The sequence below is a fragment of the Schistocerca cancellata genome, chromosome 4 (genome assembly GCF_023864275.1).
Source record: "Schistocerca cancellata isolate TAMUIC-IGC-003103 chromosome 4, iqSchCanc2.1, whole genome shotgun sequence".
NCBI lineage: Eukaryota > Metazoa > Arthropoda > Insecta > Orthoptera > Acrididae > Schistocerca > Schistocerca cancellata.
Genome location: NC_064629.1, coordinates 684,665,250 through 684,683,583, shown reverse-complemented (window position 1 = coordinate 684,683,583; position 18,334 = coordinate 684,665,250). Strand labels below are relative to the sequence as shown.

Sequence of the window (18,334 nt, the reverse complement as noted above, 5' to 3'; positions counted from 1 at the left end):
TTTCGTAATCTGTAGTCTACTAACCCGTCAATAAACACTAATGTAAACAAACTTTTAAACTTACTTCCGAAAGTTTTAATTACCTAAACTGTGTATGACCGACACGAATTAATTTGACTTTGAACCGGTAACTCTAGTCAAAAACGAAAATCTACACTCGCACGAAATTTACGTCTAAAAAACGTAAACAAAACTGGCGACTACCGGCCTTTCACGAAATACTTCCTTTTCGATCTAAATACGGCCAGAAAAGCGAAACCTTCAATAGACAGCCTAGAGAAGACACTAGTCTAAAATGTAATATTAACTAAATTAGCTCTTATTACAATATTAATCACTTAACTTAGCGAGAGCGTCAGTGCTGTCATGTATGTATCCAATCGCCACAACATACGTCATAGAGCCTGCCTTTGGCAAAGGGCACATATTATTTTGACAACTGCGACGTAATATCTTAGCAACATTCGAATGTAAGTACTGTAGCAGTGTAGTGGATTAGTGCTGAGAAGCGCGTGGGCTCTGGGCTGTGAGCTACCCGTAACAATAGTCTGAAATGATAATCGCGTTAAAAAAAGTTTAAATTGTAAACTTGAGAGAGGATATAAAAACATGAACAGTAGCACTGTACCAAAAGGTATAACATGTCATGTGACACTTATGTGACAATTGCTAAAGGATAACTAAGCAGTGTCATTGTGCTTTTAGGTTTAATTTCAGACGCTTTCAGTATTTTGCTGGAGAACACATGGTTTCAAAAAGTTAGTTTGACAAAGTGCTTCCATGACGTATTTTTGTGTAAGTAACATGACTGCAGTGGCTAAAGGAGAGACATATGGCATGTAATTTTTAGAAGTGTGTATTCAATGAGTCAGGGATGTGTTTAAGAGCGAGTAACGTACTATAGAGACAAGATTTTATTTTTCCGAAGACTCATGTTATAGTTTCCAACTTACGCTTTCGAATCCATAACATGCCCCGCATATTCGTTAATCACTGTCTGATGACATGTGCTAAGAATGATCATTTAGTGAGCACTGACAGTAATTTTTAGTGTATGATCTTTCATGATTTGTTGTCCTTCGTTTTTCGTAAAACAGAGTTAGCGCTTGCTGGTTTTGGAATGCCCGTGAAGGAATTAGTTGTGTGACGGCCCTAATTGCCAGATAATTTCCTCGTAATGTATCGAATAAGTTGACATCAGTCACAATTTGAACAAGTAATTTCACATTGTTAGCACTTGTAGCTCCTTTATGCCATAAGATAAATTTTCTACCAGATATGTTTTCAGTGTCGTGGGGAAAGTCTCCCGTCTTGAAGCTTAGTGGGTTGTGTGATAGTGCTTGTATTATAAGTTCCGTGATAGAGCAGATTTTTTTGAAGTGCTATTGTCTCTCTCTCTCTCTCTCTCTCTCTCTCTCTGTGTGTGTGTGTGTGTGTGTGTGTGTGTGTGCGAAAATTGATTTTTGTGTTACTAAAAGTAGTGCTCTTGTTGATCTGTAGTATGTCTCTGTATGATTTTTTTTTTTCTCTTTTTAAATATAATTGAAATGATCTTTATTGTTTTATGAATATTCTTTTCATTCCTGTGACGACAGAATGGACCCATTTTGTGTATAAAAAGTCGCATATAGACAATGTACAAGAGCTCTTTATTTGCACAGTGAGCCAGTTGTTTGATTACATCACTGTGTGTGACAGTGGAAACAGTGTCTTGATGGAATGTCGTATCATTCTACATAGAGCACACTTGAATGTGCATGTCCAGTATTCTTTTATCTAAAATTACTTCCATATGTTCCCCTTTTTGTTTATTGTTGACTTGCATCTTCATCTGTTTGTTTATAAATAAAATGAACTAAGTACAATATACTGTGGCAGTTTCCTGGGAGCACAGGATTCTGAAGCCAGATGAGCAGGGACCTGTACAGATTGTACCCCTTGCCAACCTTAGCTAGCTGACAGTACAAGCATGCCATAGCAGTATAGCATTGCAGTACACATTCCTAATACAATGTTGATTCCAGTGAGTTGCTTGCCCTCTGTACAAGGAGACAGTGTGTCTGCCTAATGCGCATCTCTCTTAACATTATTTTAAATATGGTGACGGATGGTTGGTTGCCAGTTATGATCAATATGTGAACTAGTCACAGAAACTGGTTTCCTCTTTTTTTGGTTTTATTGTGATGATACAGAAAAATAATGTGATTTAATCACATCCTGGTTGTTGTCATAATATTCCTCATATAGAATTGTGGACCCACATCTTCATGTAATTTGAAATCGAATGCATCCACTCAACCATCCTCACTTTATATTGCTTACTGTCCTCTCATCTTACCATTTTGTGGTGACTATATTCTTTATTACTGTCACTGGGTTGGTGTATGGGGGGTGAAACTAAATAATGTTGTTGTTAAAGCCAGCTTCTTTGGGAAGGTTATCATCTTTCTCATCGAATTATGCATTATACTGAACTCTTATCCACAGAAACTTTACTCTTTTATCCTTGCTACAAGATTCTTCCACCAACTGACCAATATTTGCAATGTATCTCTTTGAAGTGTTGTTCTTGTTATGGTTCTGAAGTGTTCTGATAACGAATTATTGTGTGTAATACAACACAACCTCCTAAGTTTCCTCCTATAATTTTGATGGTGTAGTTAAGTATGTGAACCAACAATGTATTCTTTAAAGTTTGATGTCATATGTTACGTAGATGGTGTATGCAGTGATTTTGTTTTTATGTTTCAATTGTAGATGTCATTAGTGTGTTTTGTTTGCAATGGGTCATTTAGTTATAGTGAGTTGTGGCTTAGATTGCGTTGTTCCTTAGACTTCCTTGGATCTATTGGAAATAGTGGTGCAGTGAGGGATGATAATGAGCTAGATTGCATGTTGAAGATGATAATAAAGCAGTTTTCTTTGACTAGTGGTGTCGAACAGATTCGTGTGTAGCATAGGTGTAAATGTAGCTGGAGTTCTAGGTTAGCTTGGAACTGGAAAGTACTATAGCATAGTAATGATTTTGAAGCAGCAAATGTAATGACACTACCTTTTTTTACATTTTTCATTCCACTTTTAAGTTCCTGATAAAACACTGATTTCCCCACTTTGATATGATATTTTCAAGTTACTGAATTTGAAAGTTGTTATTCGTCACTCATTACAACAGCGAACAAACGTAAAAGCACCCAAAAATTTAACTCCAGAAATAGAATGAAACCAATGGGACAAACATGGGAAATAGTGCGGTTTTCGATGGAGACAAACTAAGTATGTGACAATAAGAATGATGAAATCATTTCAAAACAAATATTAACGCAAAAAACATACTCTCAGAATTTTCAACATTCATCACAACCAGAAAATGTAAAAACAAAAAAGCCCTTGGCATCATCTATTTTGCTTGGCATATACACTGAGGTGACAAAAATCTTGGCCTATCTCCTAATACCATGTCTGACCTCATTTTGCCTGCTGTAGTGCAGCAGCTTGATATGGTGTGGGCTCAACAAGTTACTGGACGTCCCCTGCAGAAATATGCCATGCTGCCTCGGTAGCAATACATAATTGTGAAAGTCTTGCCAGTGCAAGATTTTGTGCACTAATTGAGCTCTCAGTTATGTTCATAAATGTTTGATGGCATTCATGTCAGGCAATCTGGGTGGCCAAACCATGTGCTCAAATTGTCCAAAATGTTCTTCAAACCAGTCACCGACAATTGTGGCCCGGTGACATGGCTCATTGTCATCTATAAAAATTCCATTTTTTGGTTGGGAACAGGTAGCCAAACATACAGAGGATCCAGTTCATTCATTGTAAATCCAGCCCGCACCGTTATGAAGCCAACACCAGTTTGCATAGTGCCCTGTTGAAACTAGGGTCCATGGCTTCAGGGGACTGTGTCACACTTGAACCCTATCATCAGCTCTTAACTACTGAAATTGGGACTTGCCTGACCAGGCCACAGTTTTGCAGTTATGTAGGGTCCAACTGATGTGGTCATGAGCTCAGGAGAGGCATTGCAGACAATATTGTGTTGTTAGAAAAGGCACTTGTGTCGGTTGTCTGCTGCTGTGGCCCATTAATGCCAAACTTCACCACACTGCAATAATGGATATGTTTGTCGTATGTCCCACAATGATTTCTGTGGTTACTTCATGCAGTGTTGCTTGTCTGTTACCACTGACAACTCTATGCAAATGCCATTGCTCTCTGTCATTGCCTGTGGTGAGAGGTATTTGCCTGAAATTTGACATTCTCAGCATAATCTTGACACTGTGGTTCATGGAATATTGAATTCCTTAACAGTTTCCGAAATGGAATGTCAAATGCATCTAGGCCTAGCTTGAACTACTATTTTCACATGAATCACCTGAGTACAAGTGACAGCTATGCCAGTGCACTGCCCTATTATACCTTGTGTACACAATATTACCACCATCTGTATATGTGCATATTGCTATCCCATGACTTTTGTCACCTCAGTGTATAGCTCAAAGAAAGGTGACAATACCAGTAAACTTCACACAACTCAAAGACCTGGTACTTCAAATATCACGTGACCAATATAACTCAAATGAAACCCTCAATACCAGGGGCCCACATGCAACACAAAAAACCAGTACTGCAAATTTCACTTGACGTACATAGCTTATACAAAGCTCTCGGTACCGTGAAAAATTCCGATACTGCAGATTTCACTTGACCTATATGGCAGCTAAAATGAAGCCCTCAGTACCAAAAACCAACACATGCAAACTGTCAAAGCCATTATCCCACTTTCCCTACCTAAAACGAAGTTCACAATACAACAAACCAAAATTCACATAACTATATAAAAAATAACCTAACCAATGGTAGTAAACCAATATCCGTGGTACTTACCTACCAAAATCTAACAGAATTACCAAACACTAAAAAGAAAAACCTTGAAATTCATAAAAATTTGGATCACCACCTATTTCAATATATACATGCAACTATAAACACACATGCCATACATACTACATAAAACCATATACTTGTCAAACAAAGCCACTTTCAACACACATACTCACACACACTCCTGTGTTAAAAACAATACAAAATCGTCCGCAGTAAGTGCAAATAATTGTAGTTACTTGATTTTAAACAAAGACACCCACTGCAACAAGCAATGGCTGACTTGGAAATATCTCTCACGTATCCATGACAGACAAAAGAAGGAAGGGAATAATAAATCTCCCTCAACCTACTGCGATAATAATCACAAACACAAACCCATCAGTCACAATATGCAGAATTAAAGTAACTCACAAGCAATCCGGAACTAACTATTTCATCAACAACCTGACATACTCAATTCACAGTGTCAAATGTCTCATTCTCATAACTAAGAAACAACTTCGAAAATAAACATTGAGCTCAAGAGTGCCACCAAATGCCACGACAAACTGTGACCCAACTCAACAACACTGCACCAGTGTCACATAGCGCAAGCCAACACAGTTACATTTTGGGTCAAAGTGTGGTGAAATTGCAACTTTCTGTGGACCTTTCAAGCTTTTAACATGTTTGAGGGTGTTAACAAGAACTGCATTGCCACTCAGACCCTTCTTATTCTTGTCAAGGTTTCATTAGGTCGGTCGGTCTCTCTCTCTCTCTCTCTCTCTCTCTCTCTCTCTCTCTCTCTCTCTCTGTGACGACATCCATTGACAGTTTCTAGAGAATCCTATCTCCACCATGTTAGTGATGTCATTGGTGTACTGCATTGTGTAGCATTGTTTACTAATTTCACTTTGGGAACCATGGTGTAGGTATCCAATGAACTGCACTAATTTTCTTCTTTTTGATTCAAAAAGACACAAATTAAGCTGATATTAGGCTGCTGGCCTACATGTAATAAACTGGAATTGTTTCAGAGATATGTTTATACTGGTACTTGAATTTTGGTAGTTTACTAAAAGAGAATATTTTTAGACAAAAATATAGTGCCATGTAACTATTGTCTAAATAAGGATATTTATGCATGGTCTAATTGTTATAGATGTTTAATGCATCTATTAATAACTAAGTTTGGTTAGTAGGAAAATTGTTGAAGTTAATTTCTATGTGCAGCAACATTTCTTTTTCTCCGAACAGCACACCTTCCTTTTTTTTTTTTTTTTTTTTTTTTTTTTTTTTTTTTTTTTTTTTTGGTTGATCTCATAGCTCCCAAACCAATAACACAAGCAGACAGTAGTCCATCAAATTTTTCCAAAAGTGCGTGGTTTGCCATATTATGTGAGGTACATTCTGAATGTTATTTATTATTGATGTTTTTGTCATTAACAAAGCTGGGGTATGTTCACCCCACCAAAAAATCTATCATTAATCAAAATACATAAATGAGTTTATTACAAATATATATTTAGTTCAAAATTGTGGTATCTATCTCAGCTGTGATTCATATATCATACCCATACACAGCAATACATTACACAAAATTTGTCATCTTCGGTCATCCTATGATTCTGGATAACAAATCAGCTGTGAAATGAAATGTTGTGTGGCTAGTGCTTCCCGACGGGTAGACCAGTCGCCTGGTGCAAGTCTTTTGAGTTGACGCCATTTCGGTGACTTGCACGTCGATGATGATGATGATGATGATGATGATGATGATGATGATGAGAGCACAACACCCAGTTCCTAAGTGGAGAAAATCTCTTACCCAGCCGGGAATCGAACCTGGGCTCCGTTGCATGGCATTCCGTCGTGCTGACCACTCAGCTATTGGGGCGGATGGTTGTCAAATGGAATTACTGTAGAGTTGGTTGTTTTTATACTAGGGCAAATTTCAAAGAGGAGTCTTTTGACTCTAGCCATAGTTGAAGTCAGTATACTCTGTTTCTAACAATGCTTGTCAGCGGTGTAGATGTAAAAGTCACTCATACCTTATGTATGTATTGTGGAGTTTTTACTTTCATTTCCAAGTCACTTACGTAAATGATACACAGTAATGGATTTAATGTAGTTCCTTATGGCAGTACCATATTGAAGATTCTCAATCCTGATTGATAATTCTTATATTTAATAAATATTTTACAGTTTGTCACCATGTTAGACTTAATGAGGAACAACAGTGTGCAAGGTATTGACTGGATATGTAACTTGTGATAAGACTTCATCAGCAGAGAGTAATACTAGAAAGAAAAGATATTCATTCAATGGGCTCACCAAATGTTGAAGAGAATATTAAGTGAAAGGAACAAGTGGTATAATTAGTCGGACAGTAATACACACCGATTATTTGTAAGTTTATCCAACTGTACCACCATTAAAACAACACTAATCAGTTCTCAACACTTTCTCTTGGAATTCCTGAAAATCCTTGTGATGCTCATGCACACTAAACTGACTGGTTAAAACTGTAGCACTACTCCTGTAAATGTCTTGGAATTCTGTCTTCAGACCATCTCTATGACAATACCAAAACCTACATGAACAGTATGCAGGAGTTGGACGGTTCTTCCTTTGCAGGTGCTGTGCACGTTCCCACAAGCTTTTGAACAACCCAGTCTTATGAATACTGCAAATAGTAGTTTCTGTACAAAACTTTCTGTCAGGATAAAACTGTGTGTCAGACCAGGACTTGAACCTGGGATGTTGCCTTTAACAGGTAGGTGCTCTGTCACCTGAGCTACCAAAGTGCAACTCAAGACCCATCCTCACAGCTTCGTTTCTGCTGGTACCTCATCATCTATCTTACAAATTTACAGACGTATTCCTGAAAAACTGCCAGGAAGATTTGTATGAGGCATACTCTGCTGCAGAATGAAAATTCATTCTGGAAACCACACTTGGGGTCAGTCTCAAACAATCTCATCATCAATGGGATTCTCCTTCCTTTCTACAATTGATTGGACTTCAAGCTATCCATTGCAGGTATCCAGCAAATAAAAAGTTCAGACCACCCAGGTTTCCAATCTCTGTGTATAAAGGCCAACGAAAGGTACTGTATTTTTCTGGATACCAGACTACATAGGAATTTGGGGAAACTTATTAGCAGATGTAATAATACCATCTCAGGTAAACACTGTTGTCCAATTTGCCATCCCACAAAGTGTTGTCTCTCAACTGTTTACGTACAGAGTCATGTCAGCTTGATGAAGTGTTACTGGAAGTGATGGATAGTAAGCTGCAGTTGCTGAAGCTAACTTCTTCTGTGTACATGTCTATCTTCAGTCACTCAAGTGAGATGAGGTTTTACCAAACCAATTCCATTTTTGTATTGGTTTACACTGTAGTAAAAGTGTTGAAGTACTGCCAAAGACCTGTCTCCTTCCTTAAAAATGTGTTATTTGAAAGAAAATCAATCAAGAACATGGAATTAAAAAAATAGTTTTTGTGCACATTGATAATAATGTGAGCTGGATGTTGCATATTTCATATTTTCTCCAAATGTCCAATTTGTGGCATCTTGCTATGGGTAATATCAAATTTTAGAGATGAAAGTGATAGAAAGTTGGCCATTTTGCTGTTTTCCATTCCTTTCTGTTTTTATGTTATTGCATGGCAGCTTTTCAGTGAGTAAGATACTGTGTGTGTTGTCTAGAAGTTAGTGTCACAGCCTACTGATGTGGATAACCTGAGTTTGGTTCTGATTACCTCAGATTTTTCTTTGATGGGAAGATATGGAACAGTGGCCATTCAGTCTTGTGAGACCAAATGAAAAGGTGATTGAATAGATAACAGCTGAATTGACATGACAGTCACCAAAATTGCCTCAAAATGAAAGATTTTCACCAGTCACTTGCCTCTTCAGCCGGGGTCACTAAAATACACTTCTATGGTGGTACTTGACTCGGAGGTTATTGGTTTTAACCCTGATTGGGTGAAAAAATTTTGATTGGCAGAGTGTAGACAGCAAAGGTAGGAGAAGTGGGGGGGTATAAAATTTGTGCAAACGGATGTCCTGGTTTATATTCCAAACCTCTCCACAGTGTCTGTGGATTGAGGGCACATGACTTTGTTGATAGTGGTGACATTAAGCTCACTAGCCCCATTGCTATTAACTTACATGAATGCAAAACATTTACAGTTAAGACTCCTAGTACTCAAACTGCCCACGTGCATCTACTAAAAAGGACTTATTTCATGCTATTATCCTCAAGAGCAGAGGGAGGGGAGAGGAATGAGGGAGTGAAAGGAGGGGGGGGGGGGAGAGAATGAATGAGTGAGTGAGTGAGTTAGTTAGGTAGTTAGTTCATTGCTCAGAAATACATAATATGGTCATCCTCAGGCTTATTCGTGATGACTCTCTAGAGATGTTTGTCTCTCAATAACAGCTTTTAAGTGTGTGTGTGTGTGTGTGTGTGTGTGTGTGTGTGTGTGTGTGTGTGTGTGTTTGTTTGTTTTTAAATGGTTGATAATGCTGTAATATACAGAGTGAATTTGTTGAACTAGAGTGCAAATTTGCTTTCAGACTGAATCATATGTGTTTTTGAAATTGTATTCACTATGGTTATTATTTTTTCATCTACAGTTGCCACTCCTGGTTGGAATGATCCACCACAGATTTCGTATGACCCATCAAGGCCTCAACAAACAGCATCAGGAAGAGCTAAACTGACAAAGAGGGTGGCATTCCCAATCCAAGGAGCAGAGCAGACATCATCACAGAGAGTTCAGACAGTACTTCCTCCTTTGTCAGCTCCACCTGTTAGCTCTGTTACGTTGGACAAAAGTAAAGAAACTGAGGCTTGCAGGCCTGAAGAATTAAGTATTTCAAATGAACAGTGTTCAAAGGTGGTCAGAAACCTCTCTGAATGCCTGGACCGCAGTGGTTGTGACAGGGTTAGTTCACTTAGCTGTTATTGGGCTCCAAAAATAGGCTTAGTGTAACATTTATGATAGTGCTTATGGGTCATTGCTTTACAGTGCCAGCTTATATTTTTGTGTAATTATTTAGTCTATAATATATTTAAAAAGAAAGATGATGAGACTTACCAAACAAAAGTGCTGGCAGGTCGATAGACACACAAACAAACACAAACATACACACAAAATTCTAGCCTTCGCAACCAACGGTTGCCTCGTCAGGAAAGAGGGAAGGAGAAGGAAAGACAAAAGGATATGGGTTTTAAGGGAGAGGGTAAGGAGTCATTCCAATCCCGGGAGCGGAAAGACTTACCTTAGGGGGAAAAAGGACAGGTATACACTTGCGCGCGCGCGCGCGCGCGCGCACACACACACACACACACACACACACACACACACACACACACATATCCATCCACACATACACAGACACAAGCAGACATTTGTTGGCCTTTACAAATGTCTGCTTGTGTCTGGCTTGTGTCTGTGTATGTGTGGATGGATATGTGTGTGTGTGTGTGTGTGCGCGCAAGTGTATACCTGTCCTTTTTCCCCCTAAGGTAAGTCTTTCCGCTCCCGGGATTGGAATGACTCCTTACCCTCTCCCTTAAAACCCATATCCTTTTGTCTTTCCTTCTCCTTCCCTCTTTCCTGACGGTTGCGAAAGCTAGAATTTTGTGTGTATGTTTGTGTTTGTTTGTGTGTCTATCGACCTGCCAGCGCTTTTGTTTGGTAAGTCTCATCATCTTTCTTTTTAAATATATTTTTCCCATGTGGAATGTTTCCCTCTATTATATTCATATCATTATTTAGTCTATAAATGACAATACATCATTAGTTACGAATTTGAAGTGTTGATTCTATTTAGTTCAGTGTTCTACTTTTATAAACCTGAATGAACATGTTAATTGAACAACCACCTTCAATCACAGGTGTGATTTTATTTCAGTTTATGATGCATTTTGAGCCCTGTGGGCTCATCTTGAGGTGTTTCAACAGTCTACATCAATGTATGTGCAATTATACACTTATGGATTATGTGACAGAGTGGATACATGGTTTTTAGCTTAGTATGAGTAAACATGTTTATGTGCACATATATACATAAGTGTATAAATGCACATAAACATGTTTCCTAATACTGTGCTTCAAAACCATGTATCCATTACTGGAAACAGGAAGTTATTTTTCTATTTGTCTTAAGTTTGTAAATGGATATTTACAATCTGCCTCTTTGTAATATACCATTGTAATCTTACCACGACCAGAATTAAACTAAATCTGAGATTTAAAAAAAAAAAAATTATATGGGCTGTTAAATCACCTGAAGATGAGTCGCCAGGTCTTGGAATGTATTGTGCACTGAAATAAAATCACGATTGTGGTTGGAGGCAGTTGTTCTTTATTTTATGAAAGTCACGGAAGAAATACTTTACAAAATACAGCTTAGTGTTTTAAAATAAGGTTCACTATTGTGGGGAAGAAGGATCTTAGTGTTGAGTTGAATAACTTATAAAGTTAAACGGGTTCAAATATTTTTTGATAATAGCTATATTTCTCCTACACTCTTGTATTTGAATTTTCAACTTACCTGAAACCATGTAAGAATTTCTTGAGCAAGTCAAAACATTCGAAGTTCTTCAATTCAGTCTCAAATTTAATTAAAGTATCTTTCATTTCATTAAAATTCTTCAATTTCCTTTAGTGATCAAAAACTTTTTAATTTTTTTTATTAAAACAGTTAATTATAGCAACCAAATTTATTTATAAATCAAAATGGGATACATAGATACTGTGAGCTGCAGTATTGGGATCTTAACATTGATTCATGCATTAATTTCAGCTTGAGTCCGAATGCATGTGACATCATAAATGTGCCTGTATTTATCCATTGTAATATGGTTATGTAGTCTTTGATGCTAATAAGCTCATCTATGATGTACAAAATACATTGTTATTTATATGATTTTTATGTGTGAATATATTAGTGTTGCAATGGTTGGACTCACTGTTCCGAGGATATTATGACTAAGACATTTCACAACAGAACATCATTCTTGTAGTAAAACTTGATGCATGATGTATCACTGTTCTACAAATGAGCCGTCTTTATGTACAGAACATAGTACAAATTGATGATTGCTAGCCACCTTCCACTGTAAATGTGGGTTTTCGTGTCAGGAGTCTCCGAAGACATGTTCGGCTTGCCTTTGATGCATCTTTTCATTTAAACAGAGAGGTTGCATATTTAAGGGAATGTGATTCTGTCAAGAAAGAAAGGTATTCGGAAGGAAATGACTGTGGCCTATAGTAAGGGACCAACCCCAGCATTTGCCTAAACTGTAGATGGGAAACCGCAGAAAACAACATTCACAGTTACTGGCTGATAGATTCCAACCACCAAGTCTCTAGAATCCAGGGATTGCTAGCTCAGCACCTCAAGGCACAGAGCTACCCCAGTTGTTGAAGAATATGAAAAAACTAGTTGTACGTTGTTTTCAAATAAAATAAAATGCATCACAGCAGAAGATCAAATTCTGATGTTGCAAATTTATCCTTTGATTGTGGATGATTCATCAGTTGATAGTGCATGAATGCACACATTTTAAGATTTAATTGTGTAGGGAATTTGTGACCTCAGTTGTTATAGTATTACAACGGCGTAAATGGACTTAGGATGAAGACGGAGTGGGAGATGCAGGATACAGTCAGCTCAGACGAATTAAAGTAGCTTCTTGAAAAAAATCTTTTAGAAATGAATGAACTATAGACTTTGTTGTCATCTCATACCCTTCTGTTCCCCACAAACACTTCCCCATCATTCCATATCAGAACTGGTTTTCATAATTGGGTACTTCCCAGATGACCAGATTTGGACGAATAATGGCAGAATTTTGAGCCGATTAAAGAAATGAAACCATCACTTTTTGGACAATATTGTTGTTGATTAACGAGATTTTTGGGTGACACAGGCAAATCCAAGTGTGGTTATATGGTCTGATTTTGATGTAATGTTATTTGCAATGATGATTACCACTCCACTGCCTGAAATATTTTGACCCCTAAGTTCTAACAGTCTCCAAATGATGACTCCAGTGCTAACATTAAACTGTAACAGATGGGTGATTAGCCAATTATAGTCATGCGGACATATTTTTAACTTATCATAACACTAGTGGAAATATTAAAATCAGTTTTTCTTTTTCGTGTTACAATCTTATCTGTAATTAGAAACTATCAGAACAGCATACAGTGCAAAAATAATAAATGGCAGCACATACATTAAATTAAACTGAAAGTAAGAACTGAAGAAGTGTGCAACTGCCTGCTGCACATCCTCATCTGAAAGGATTTATTGACCCTTCAAGGTGTATCTTAAGGGACTGAAGACATGATAATCGCATGAGGAGAGATCAGGACTAGAGGGGAGTGTGCTCCAATGTTTCCCACTTGAGTTAGTGTAACTTACGCATTAGAACATTTGCAGTGTGGGAATGTGCATTATATGCTGCCCCATACACATTCTTCATTCTCCTGTGGATGTCTACCAGTATCTGTCCCTCACCAGCCAAGAAAAGAATAACAGCATGTTAATTGTGTTTGGATGTGTTTGTCGAAAAGACACGAATGCTAGACTAATCCCTTGCTGATATGTCGGTTCTTATATTCCTGTGTCGGAGTCATGCTACATTGCATATATGCCGCAGCAATGCCCCTGCACAGAAACTTTTTGATCGCCTCTTATATCCATCAGTTTGATTATATGGCATCTAAGTCACGTGTAATTTCGTTTAGGTGATGGGGGGTCCAGACCCCCCTGGACCCCTCCTTTGGCTACATCCTTGAGATAGTGCCCCACAATGATCTGAAACTCAGGGATATACTTTTAGGTTGTTTATTATTTCATATTTTATAAACACATTTTAAGGTAGCATTATATCATACTTTTGAGGAGTTTGACAATAACAAAATTTTTATCTGATGCTCAACTCTCTCCGTCCTGTGCCAGAGTAAGACTGAGATGGCAATAATGAACATAAATTTTTATCCTGCTGTCATAGTCTGAGTGCTGCCATATACCACCTGTAACAGGGTATTAATGACAGACTTCAGAAATAATTACACTGCTTTCCAAAAATGAAAGAAAAATTTTGAAGCAGCGGTAACTCAAGAAATAAATGCCATTAAAGTGGAATATATCACTAACACAGTAATACTATTCACAAAGACCACATGCTAGTCAGTGATGCTTAAGTTCCTTTGCATTCTCTCTGCATATATGAGGCAAGGGGAATAAGACAGTGACTTGAGCTGTGTCAGTGATAGAAGACAGTCAACTAAGATGAAGTTGAGTTGTCATTTACCAGACAGACTGTACTTTGGGCTTTCGGCAGATTGGAGCCACAGCAAACCAAAATAGAGGTGGCTAAGTGGTTAAATGTTTGCTTTTGAGTTGCTTGTAGACTGTAGATGTGATTTGAAACCACAGCTTCAGTGTCTTAGAAGTTTCAAGTGAGGCTCACTGTGTGTCAGAGATCCTGGCAAGAATCTGGATACAAGCATTCCAACAGCTCAGCCCAAACTGGGATTTCTTCCTAGGGATTTATATAAAATACAGTAGTTTGTTGATAGCAGCTGTATTGAAACAGTGGTATCTCCAAACATCTGGAGACGTTGCCCATTCAGTCGTGAGGCATGTCGCCCAGCCCAACACCTCAGCAATCCTACAGTCAGCATCCTATCTCTACACCCCCAGGACACTCTAAACACTTTTGTGAGTACATGGATGGTGAGCACGATGCCCCAAGCCATCCTCTGACTATCTTTTCCCAGACTTGTCTATGACAGATTCCCTGCGGACAACGTAGCTTCGTCATAGGACATCTATTAAGGCTTTACAGATTTTTGTTTCTTTATTTTACACCACCTATTTCAGTTAACTCATGTTTGATCTCCACATCTGGGTTTGCTCTCCACCTTTCAAAATTTGTACAGAATTGTGGGCCATGGGGTGAACGTCACCCAGTACCCAACATGGGAACCAGTCCACATGGGGGTTGTCAATTAACTGCATGGTGTTAGCTCCCTCTACCCATCCAACTAAGCAGGGAATGCACTATTTATGCCCAAGGTGTTACCTCCTCACACATATTGAGGAGTGGGTGCCTGCTGGTTTGGGGGCACTGGGCAGTGTCTATCAAGCTAGGTGGCCATTGCTCTGTGTGGGTGATGTCTGTGGGGAGATCCCTTGTTTGGAGTAAGCAGTGTCAAGGCTGATGTCTAACACAGTGAAAAGACCAAAATTACCAGCTATTGGCCATGAGGCTATGACTGTCTCTTCAGACAGACCAGAATTCTTCTGCGTAGATCATAACGAGCTAAGAACTTTCCCTACTTGGCCACACCATGAGAGGAAAGCAAAATCAAACTAATTACAAAAACTTACTCCTCTTAGTTCCTGGTTGCATCTTTACTGATGGAGTGCCCTTTTGACCTACCAAGCCAGTGTTCTCTGTGGAAAACACTGAAAATATTTTTGGAGAAATATCTTTCCTTTTTAAATTGTGAAATGGTTCTGTTTTAATTAAAACAGTGAATCCTATCTCTTATAAGAAATCTTGCTAATGTACATGTTACTGTAACACCCAACAAGAACCTGAGTAATCTACAGGGTTTAATTTTTCAGTTGGACTTACCACTGCAGAAATTGAAGTAGTGAGGAGTCAACTTCACTTCACGTATCATGTACGTCGAGACCAATAAGAGTTTAAGGTTGACATCAGAGCAGTCATCCTCACTTTTGAGGGGGACGCACTTCCTGAGGAACTGAAAACTGTGGTCTTTCATTGTGATTTGAAGCCATATTTCCTATCATCGATGCGGTGTTTTAAATGCCAATAGCATGTGTTTCCCCAGTGTGTGAACAGCTTGATTCATGGAGAGTTTGGTCAACCACTTCATCCCCCCTGCGGGTCTGAGGGTTACAAAAGGCCTGAGGTATTCCTGCCTGTCGTAAGAGGCAACTAAAAGGAGTCCTCACCTTTTGGCTTTTATGTGATGGTCCCCGGTATGGTTTGACCTCCATTCTTCAAAATTTTCCTGAAGAGCAAGCCAATTGGGGAAGGGCACCTTACGTGGTGCATCATGTCCATCTTGCATTGAGATCTTTAGCCAACTTTCTTGTTGTGGCATTGCAGTCCTGCTCATCCTTCATCTCTTGAGCGAGGACATCTTCTGGGGTGCGTTTTCCTCCACCCACTATGCAGTGTCATTTTCTGCACCGACGATGACCATGGAATTCTTTGCACCTCATATCCAGCACGGTAGCCAGTCCATTGTGGTACCCTCTTGGTTGTAGCCCCCTGACTACACAGGGATCACTCTCCTGATGACTGCACCATTAACTCCCCACGTATGCCAGGTGGCCTTTGCTGTGGCTGGGTGGCGCCCATGCGGAGGGACCCTGCTCAGAACAGGTGGCATCAGGGCACATGACGCACAATGAAGCGTACCACGTCATCACTTGTCGGTGATCAAACTACAGCAGTCTCTAAGCATTTGAAGTCTCAGTACAATGCAAGGAAGTATGATCATAAATCGTCCCCCTCCATGGCCACACCATGGGAGGAACGCCAGGCTATGGATGGCAGCAAACCTTATTCACCCCGGTACCTCACATGTACGATAAGCCGGTTGCCACCGGTGCCTTCATCTTGGCGTTCGAGGGTGACACATTACCCGAGTAGGTCAAGGTGATGGTCTACCACTGTGATGTCAAGCCATATATCCCTCCCCCAATGCGGTACTTTCAGTGTGGGAAGTTCGGCCATAGGTCTTCCCGCTGTACTTCCAGCATCACATGTGAAGATTGTGGGTGTCCATCCCGTTTCAATACTCCATATGCCTTGCCTCCCATCTGTGTCAACTGCGGAGAGCATCATTCCCGTTGCTCACCAGACTGCGGGATTTTACAGTGAGAAAGGAAAATCATGGAATACAAGACCCTGGACCAACTGACCTACATTTTGGCCAAGAGGAAATTTGAGCGCCTACGTCCTGTGGCTGTGACCTCCACTTATGCCTCCGCTACGAGAACAGTTGTACTCCCATCAGTTCTGCAAGTTTCATTCGGCTCTCAATGAGTGCTTCCCTCGCTGTTACTCCCGTTCCACGTACCTCAGGAGCACTGTCTCCCCAACCATCGGGGACACCAGCCCCTACTTCCCAGCCGGAGAAGCGTAAGTCTTCTTTGGCTCATCTCGCTAGCAGGGGGTCCTTTGGGTCACTCCCTTCCCAGGTTTCTGCTAGTGGGAAAGATGACACCCACCAGTGGCTGAATTGCCAAAAAGCAGTTGGTCGAAGGGCTTCACGATCATCCTCAGTCCTGGAGACTGAATCAGTGAAGCCCTTCCAGCCAGAGAAACCCAAGGAACAGCGTGAGAAATTCAGAAAAAAGACCCCCCAGACCAAGGGAATTGCGGTGGCACCCACTCCAACTCTGCCTACAAGTTCTGCATCTGAGGATGAGGTGAAGATTCTGACATCCACTGAGGACCTAGCTCTTGCCAGTCCCTCAGACAAAATGGATATAGCCTGTTCAGGAAATAAGTCGGTGGCAGCACGTGACCCTGAGGTGTAGACTGCCTCATTGAGTGTTTCATGCCTTCCCAGTCTCACGATCATGTCGTCCTCCAGTAGAATTGTGGCAGTTTTTTCCACCACCTGGCTGAGCTATGGCAACTGCTAAGCTTTACACTTGCTTTCTGCATTGCCCTCCAGGAAAGCTGGTTCCCGGCAATGTGGACCCCTGCCCTTCACAGTTGCTGGGGATATTACAAGAACCATAGTGAATATAATAGTGTGTCAGGTGGAGTTTGTGTTTATGTCCTGAAATGTAGTGAACCTGTTCCACTTCAAACTCCTCTTGAAGGTGTGGCTGTCAGGAGGATACGAACGAGGCAGGAAATAACTGTCTGCAACGTATATCTCCCTCCAGATGGTGTGATACCCCTGAACGTATTGGCTGCACTGATTGATCAACTCCCTGAACCTTTCCTACTTTTGTGCGATTTTAACACACACAACCCCTTGTGGGGTAGCACCACGCTTACTGGCCGTGGTAGAGATGTCGAAAATTTACTGTCCCATCTCGGCCTCTGCCTCTTAAATACTGGGGTCGCCACACATTTCATTGTGGCTCATGGTAGTTACTTGGCCATTGATTTATCAGTTTGCAGCCCAGGACTTCTCCCATCTATCCACTGGAGAGCACATGACAACCTGTGTGGTAGTGACCACTTCGCGAACTTCCTGTCACTCCCCCAGCGTCATGCCCATGGATGCCTACCCAGATGGGCTTTAAACAAGGCAGACTGGATAGCCTTCACCTCTGCTGTCAGTGTTGAATCTCCCCACCCGCCATTGTGGTGCCATTGATGTTGTGATTGAGCAGGTCACTACAACGATAGTTTCTGCGGCAGAAAATGCTATCTCT

General features: G+C 40.1%; 1 protein-coding gene across 1 annotated transcript in view; it reads left to right on the top strand.

Annotated features, from left to right (window-relative positions):
- The first annotated feature begins 476 nt into the window (after positions 1-476).
- LOC126184630 (steroid receptor RNA activator 1) overlaps positions 477-18,334 on the top strand; it is a 54,182-nt gene continuing 36,324 nt past the window's right edge. The window contains exons 1-2 of the mRNA XM_049927102.1: positions 477-634; positions 9,506-9,816. Of these exons, the coding sequence (XP_049783059.1) occupies positions 610-634; positions 9,506-9,816 (336 nt within the window). The 5' untranslated portion in view covers positions 477-609. The remainder of the gene's footprint in view (positions 635-9,505; positions 9,817-18,334) is intronic.